General features: G+C 32.9%; 2 protein-coding genes and 1 long non-coding RNA gene across 3 annotated transcripts; 1 reads left to right on the top strand and 2 right to left on the bottom strand.

The window, feature by feature from the left end:
* The first annotated feature begins 1116 nt into the window (after window positions 1-1116).
* Window positions 1117-2435, top strand: LOC136971052 (uncharacterized). Its single transcript, XM_067265539.1, has 4 exons — window positions 1117-1285; window positions 1356-1530; window positions 2219-2257; window positions 2348-2435. Exons 1-4 carry the CDS (start codon window positions 1117-1119, stop codon window positions 2433-2435), a joined length of 471 nt encoding a protein of 156 aa, XP_067121640.1.
* Window positions 2436-4226: 1791 nt separating this feature from the next.
* Window positions 4227-5602, bottom strand: LOC136971051 (uncharacterized). Its single transcript, XM_067265538.1, has 6 exons — window positions 5425-5602; window positions 5254-5339; window positions 5106-5181; window positions 4894-5031; window positions 4747-4826; window positions 4227-4313 (listed from the first exon to the last, which is right to left on the bottom strand). Exons 1-6 carry the CDS (start codon window positions 5600-5602, stop codon window positions 4227-4229), a joined length of 645 nt encoding a protein of 214 aa, XP_067121639.1.
* Window positions 5603-5677: 75 nt separating this feature from the next.
* LOC136971053 (uncharacterized) lies at window positions 5678-6377 on the bottom strand. Its single transcript, XR_010880094.1, has 3 exons — window positions 6226-6377; window positions 5970-6149; window positions 5678-5734 (listed from the first exon to the last, which is right to left on the bottom strand). It is a non-coding gene; the product is annotated as an uncharacterized lncRNA (long non-coding RNA).
* Between the last annotated feature and the right edge of the window lie 1369 nt (window positions 6378-7746).

Here is a 7746-nt window from a genome sequence, read left to right as displayed (position 1 = left end):
TAGTCATTTTCACTCTTCGGGTAACCCAAAACAATAAATCCAACGCCGGCTCATCTGCTCGTTAAACATAACTTTAATAAAACCAAATATAAAACGTGTGATTGTAAAACGCCTTTTCATAAATACATCTCAACAATAAATTATCTGTAATGATTAAACATTAGTTTGTTACTTATTTAGCATTGTTTACACATGCATTATCTCTTATAATGAATCCGTTAACATAGTTATATTAGTAATTAACCAATATTTAATCAGTGAACATAAATTTAAAGAAAAGCAATTTATTGTAATGTGATTTTACTAATTGGGTAAACAAATCTAATTACGTATTGATGCTTTCTCAACATTGGTACATGTATTGTATAACGATATGCCTTTTGTTGATAGAGAATTACGTAAATAATCTTACAATGTTCGATATCGAGACAGAGTTTTTCTGGTAGATTAATAATTTTAGGAGTAAAAGATGGATAAGATATTTGAAATTTGAATCCAACAGATATTTAACTAATACTCTGAATAATACTTATACTAATACATGCGCGTATGTTCTTTTAATTTCATTTCTATTGTTGCATTTGTTAACTTTCCACATTGCGGCTAAGAATTTTTTTTCTTTCACTAAATGCGAGTTCACGTAGACTTACAACGAGGAAAACCAAAGTTTCCAAAATAAACCAGTCTCGAAAACCTCTTGGGTTTTTCTCACGCATTTCATTCTGCACTTTCCATAACAATAGTTGAAACTTTGATAGATACGTTTGTCTGAAGATCACTTTTTATATTAATTTGCCTTTAAGTTAACTAAATGTGTATCAGCAACAAAACACGCGAGAAAATAATCTGCTATTTTGGGAGAATGTGTTCGCTATAAAGCCTGGACTCCACATTACCGTAATCAGCGACGTAATCGTAAAACTGAAAGCCAAACTGACGAAACTTCCGGTTTTGGAACGTTCTGTCGGACAGAAACAAGACCGAAAGCAGAGTTAAAAATTATTTATCTTTTCCGTTTTCGTTCCGCGCTTCTGTCGTACCGCAACCAATAAAATCGCGAGGATTTTGTGACGCGTAGTTACGTGAATTTGTCACGTGTAGTTTGAAATAGTCATAATGGCGGAAAGTTTAGCTAAGAGAATGGGAAAGCGAGTAGATTTGGAATTATTTATCGAAGAAGTCAGAAAGTACACGTGTTTATACGACGAGAAATGTAGAAGGTTTAAAGATATAGCGTTGAAACACACGATATGGACGGCGATTGGCGTGAAATTTGAATTGAATGGTAAGAAAGTTTGATATACTGCATTGAACTCCTAAAGCGCATTCGTTTAATTCTAAACTGTTTTAAATAGGAAATAAAGCAGAACAAAAGTGGAAGATGCGAAGGGATCGTTGTAACAGGGAGAGAAAAAACATTCGAGAGAGTTTTGCCAGTGGTAGTGGGACAAGACACATATATAAAACCACGTGGCATTTATATGATAACATGGATAGCGTTCTAAAAAATTGTATGAGTGAATGTGAAAGGTAAGTTTATTAATGTCACAGTTTCATTAATTGGTAACACGTAGATATTTAGTAGCCTATGTAGAGACGATTTTATCGGAATATTAAGTCAAATATGTATCAAAAAGATTGCCGTGAAAAAAATACCCCTTAAAAACCATTTTTAAGAAAATCTAACAAAAAAAAAACTAAAGTAAAATAATTTAAAATAAATGCTTTTAGTTATAATATATAGCTGCGGGGATTATTATTCTTTCTTTAATATCTATGTTTTTTGACTAAAATTTAAGCTACTATCTACCTGATTTGTTCTCAATTCATAATTTATTATTTTTTTCTATAGTTTAGTTAACAATATGTCTCCATTGAGGGAAATTTTCAAATTTAATACACGAAGATGAAAATAATCTAGAAAATAATATTGAGATAATATCCTGCATTCAAAGTAAGTAATATACTTATTATGCTTTATAATTACTTATGTGAAAAAAATTATTATTGGCATATTCAATAAGTAGTAGAAATCGATGGTGCGGTTTCTTTATATTGTTTAAATATCAATTTCTTTAAAAAAAGGTCTTTTTTTTCTTAAATGTTAATTCATTTCACTTAAATCAATTAACTTTTAAGAAGAGATACACCTTTTTTTTAAAGAAATTGATATTTAAACAATATTATTGGTATACTTAAATAAGACACTTATTTTTAGTAATGAAGATATTCCAACGAGTGAAACTCAAGTGCAAAAGTATGTACACTTTGAACTAATTTAAATATAATAAACCTATACAATGTATTATAAGTTTTTAAACAACTGATTATTATAAATTATTTTCAGCATTTCACCTACAGAAAATCCTGATGTTTTAATACAGCGATTCTCAACCGCTGTGCCATGGCACTTTAGTGTGCCGCGAAATTATTGAAGTGTGCCGCCACTGCAAATATCTATACATAAGCGACGTCAGACAAGTAGTTTAATCGGTTCTACGCGTTTAGAAAATACCTAAATAACCAACTTCGTTTAAAAATCACCGTTACGACGTCACCGGTTGTTCCGCGGTACTTACCGAAGTAACCTCGTGTGCCGCCAAATTTTTAAATGATTAAAAGTACACCGTCACCGAAAAGAGGTCGAGAATCACTGGCATAATATGTATTTAAATTTAAAACAAAACAAAGGAAGCGTCGTTTCCACAGCGTCCGTGAACGGCGCGCCACCGAGTAATTCCTAATTACATACCATTTATAATAGTGTATTTAAGATGCGGATCGTATAAATGTCAGACGAGTAACGCAGTCAAAACGTGCGGAAACCATTAGTAATAAACTAAGCTTTATTTATAACGAATAAAGTATGACATTAAACGAAAACGATTTGCGTATATATAATTTAAATATATTTAAAATGATAGTAAACACTTCCCATGGGAGGAATTTCAAAAAATCCCTTTTTAGTGTATATTCTGTTGACTTCACCTATTAAAACGCAATTAAAAACGCAAAAAACCGCATGTAAAATAGTATAAATAGAAGCCGAATTCTTCACGGTAAGCCTTAATCCTGTCCCTTTCCTCGCTGGGGAATATCGAAAAATCCCTTTTTTAGTGTATATTCTGTAGACGTCACCTATTAAAACGCAATTAAAAACGCAAAAAACCGCATGTAAAATAGTATAAATAGAAGCCGAGTTCTTCACGGTAAGCCTTAATTCTGTACTTTTCCCCGCTGGGGAATATCGAAAAATCCCTTTTTTAGTGTATATTCTGTTGACGTCACCTATTAAAACGCAATTAAAAACGCAAAAAACCGCATGTAAAATAGTATAATAAAAGCCGAGTTCTTCACAGTAAGCCTTAATCCTGTCCCTCTCCCTCGCAAGGGAATATCGAAAAATCCCTTTTTAGTGTATATTCTGTTGACGTATTCTATTAAAACGCAATCAAACACACGTCTAAAATAGTATAATAAAAGCCGAGTTCTTCACAGTAAGCCTTAATCCTGTCCCTCTCCCCCGCAAGGAAATATCGAAAAATCTCTTTTTAGTATATATTCTGTTGACGTAACCTATTAAAACGCAATTAAAAACGCAAAAAACGCATGCAAAATAGTATAAATAGAAGCCGAGTTCTTCACAGTAAGCGTTAATCCTGTCCCTCTCCCCCCAGTGGGGGAATTTCGACATGTGTATTATATAAAAACACGTGCGTATTCGAATGCAACGTAGTGTCAAAATTTCAAAGGAATCGGTAGGAACAAACGAACGTTATATTTTATTTATATAGATAGATAGAAAATGATCTGGTTTAGTCCGTTCTCACAGAAAAACAATGCCTCACAGAGAAGCAAACTTAGGTCGTCGGAAGTTAGCGCCATCTGTTGGACATAAAAGCCTTAATCCATATATAAATATATTTTTGAAAGGGGGGAAATGGTGGTCTTCACATATGCCAGAAACCTTTGTGGGAGTGTATTAAACAACTTCCCAAAGTTTCATGGCAATCGGATAAATGGTATGGTAATGCATGAAGGACAAACACACACACACACACACACAACACACACAGACATACATTCATTTTTATATATATAGATAAAGTATGAAATTAAACGAAAACATTTGCGTATATATAATTTAAATATATTTAAAATAAAAATAAAATAAACGAAAGGACAGAAATAATCATTTCAATTCTGTGCTTCTCTTAAGCAACGACTTAAGTCTTTGGCATTATAGGCCACGGCACATCATCGAAAAATTTGTGATTTTCGATATTTTCTTCCGTAAGACGTTCCTCGAGATTCTGAAATGGTCAACAATAATAGTTAGTTATACTTGTTGCAACTTTTCGTTACAATTACCTTACTTAAACTGTATCAGAGAGATTGCAATGAAAAAATCAAGTAAGGTGTGATACGTCGATAACTTTTTAAATTTCTTATCAATGATTAAAATGTAATTAAGTCAGTTACTGAATACCGTAATTTAACGTTCGATTAACCGTAATGAGTTAATCGTCGAGAGATTCGGTAAAAAATGCTTTAAAAATCATTTGTCTCATAAAACCGACGATTGCGTTTCGCATTAATTATAAAACATGTAAGATTGTATGGCTTAAGGTAATATAAAACGTGTAATATATCAAAATAAAACAACACGACATATAAAAAAAGTCTCGTAAAATGTGTAGTACAAAAATCGGAAAATTAATTACATAAAACGCATTATAAACTTACCTTCTGTAACAAATCCTGGATAATTTGTTTGGCATCCTGCGGTGTTTCAAAAGGATACGTCAAATCGACTTGTTCGGCAACTGCAATGACATTTTCGTATTAATCGTCGTTTCCGGTTTTTCTTAACGGCTTTAAATTGATACTTACTTTGTACTTTTTCGGTTATCGGCAACGACTGGAAATCTCGGATGGTCGTAATTTCTTCCAGGTAAATGTTCATTGGAGTTTTTCCGACCAGAACCTGATATAATACGACTCCAAACGCCCACCAATCGCAGTAAGCGTCTGTAAACCATACATTCATTTCATTAATAAAATAAAGAAATAAAAATCCATTAAATGAAAATTACATTTCTTACCGTATTGCTTTTGTTGAAGAATTTCTGGGCATAAATAGAACAGAGTGCCGCAGAACTCTTTTGGACAACGTTCGAGCTGAAAACAATGAAATCGTCACGTCGTAAGAAAAGTACAGTCGAAGAACAGTAAGAGGCGTGCAGTACTTACTGTGCACAGGCCAAAGTCAATCAAATGGGCTTTGTTGTTTTTATCTATTAGGATGTTGTTTGAGCTTATATCCCTGTGAATAATTTCTATCGGAAAAAGTAAAATATTTTGTCACGCAGTGTATATATGCGAAAGAAAATTTATACGCATGAATATATTTAGATAAAGCACCTTTCTTGTGAATATAAATTATGGCCGAAGCAAGTTGTGCACCGATCGTCTTAGCTTGGGTTTCCGATAATGTTCCACTTATTTCCAACAGGTCTGTCAAATTCTCTCTTTTCACGTAATCGCAGACGAAACAGTAACTGAAGGACACAAATTGTTTATTACTCGAAAGACGTAACATATTACAAATCCGTAATATCAAAATACGTAAACCTTACCTAATATCGGTTTCGAAGTTACCAATAAAACTGACAACGTGAGGATAATCGGAAGCACGGCGCCAAGCAATTCCTTCTCTGACAATAACGAATTCCTGTAAATAAAAAAGTGTACGAAATGTGAAATTAACATATTTCGTATTAGTTGTTTACGGAATATTTTTGAAAAGTATTAACAACAATATTATTATATAAATGAACTGTGTTTTTTCAGTCAACTGTATACACTTCGTGTGCCAAAGATAAAATACATTCTTAAATTCTACTAACGCCCAGACATTGTATTCTTTTCTCATAGAAAGAATATGGAAAACAAGGCTCAATGCATACCTGATTTAGTAAAAATCCTCGTTTCTTAATGGCTTTGACAGCGATTGTTCTGTCGGAATTTTTACACCGACCCACATAGACTGTGCCGAAAGATCCTTCACCAATTTCTTGGAATTCGTACTCCTCTTCTAAATTGTTTAAACGTTCGAGTCCAAATTGAAAATCGTCCGATTCGCAATTCTACAATTATAAGATATTTTAGTTGCAAACTTCGTTAATTGTAAAAGAGAGAAAACCAAAGACACTCAAGTGTTACCGATGAATCGGAACTTTCTCCTTTTACGCAAAAACAGCGCAACAGTTTACAAAATACACTTTTGAAAAACTGTTTAAATTCTCCAACTTTCTTAGGTTTGTTCACCTCCAATGGTGAATCTCTTTCGTAAGCGGAAAAACAATCATTGGCAGGCAAATTATTAAATTTCTGCGGAAAGTCAAAATAATAATATTTGTTAGTCTTAATACATATTTCAAAATCGAGTGAAGACCTATTAATTGAGTTCTAATTAAAAAATGTATTTGTAAGTTCATAAATGAAGTTGAATAACTTACATTGTTAATCCAGTAATTCTGATTTTGCTTACCGCCTGGATCAGCGCCATCACTTTTATTATAACTGAATTGATGAAATTTTAAATAAGTATCAAAGAATGGTTCTTCGTAAACATAGCTTTTGAGGAAATTTACCTTTCTTCCTTCATTTATTCACTAGAAAATCGCAGACGAATATTTTCGAAAGAACGCTTCATTTTTCAACAATAATTGAAACAATTGCAAATTGTTACATCGAGAACATTGTTGAAAACGATATTAAAATTAATGTTGCTTCTTCGATTTACATGAAATTTTGTGATACACGTAACTGTGCGTGAAAACAATTTCAAATCTACTAAGGGGTTTCTTAACTTTCTCGTTAACAATTACAATTGCGTGTGGCGCCATCTCATATAATATTTTATGGAAAATCTTTTATATAAAAGATATAAAACAATTTATTATAAAATGTCGAAAAACTTAATTTTCTGGGTAGAAATGATTTTTATAAAATAAGAATAAAACTGTAAATACCAATAACAATGAAAATCTTTGTTGAGCTCGACCATTTTCGAGGTATGACACACGACTTTTCTATCATCTCACACCCTCAACCTTTAATAAAATTAAATAGCATCAATCTCGTAGTACCCGAACTTTTCTGCAAAATCCATAGACATTTTCGACAAACGTACGGGTATCGTTTCCACGAAAGTGGGTGAACCGATTCATTGCTCATTCACACATAGAAAACAAACCCGATGTTTTCCCATTTATCGACGTCTCCTGAAACCAAAAATGCATACAAAATTACGGGGTTTGCTGGTTCTTTACCGATCGCCATTCTTTTCCTCTGTGTTATATAACCAAAAGGAATATAAAAATGGTTCAAAAGAGTACGTGTCTTTACAGCAAACGAACTTTATTTTTTCGGAGGAAACACTAACTTCTTTATATTTACTATAATCTTGAGAAGTGGCTGTGTTATACATAAAAGAAGCGCTTCAGTGTCCGAGTGGACTAAACCATCGAGCACGTGGTTCGCGCCTTACCAATGAGTTTCCGGATTTTCTACACTTGTCTCGCACCCAAATAAAGACCAACTTTCTGTAGAAAAAACCTCCCTTAAGACATTCCCCTCGATGTTTATCGATGGCGAGTATGAATAAATCAAATCTGTCGTAACCTTTCGACAAACTTTGAAACACTGACGACCATGTGGGTCAGTAAATGACCGCTTCTA

This window comes from Centruroides vittatus, unplaced genomic scaffold (assembly GCF_030686945.1).
Source record: "Centruroides vittatus isolate TY-2023 unplaced genomic scaffold, ASM3068694v2 contig_2301, whole genome shotgun sequence".
Lineage (NCBI taxonomy): Eukaryota > Metazoa > Arthropoda > Arachnida > Scorpiones > Buthidae > Centruroides > Centruroides vittatus.
The sequence above is the reverse complement of the archived record's forward strand: the minus strand, read 5'-3'. Positions and strand labels throughout refer to the sequence as shown.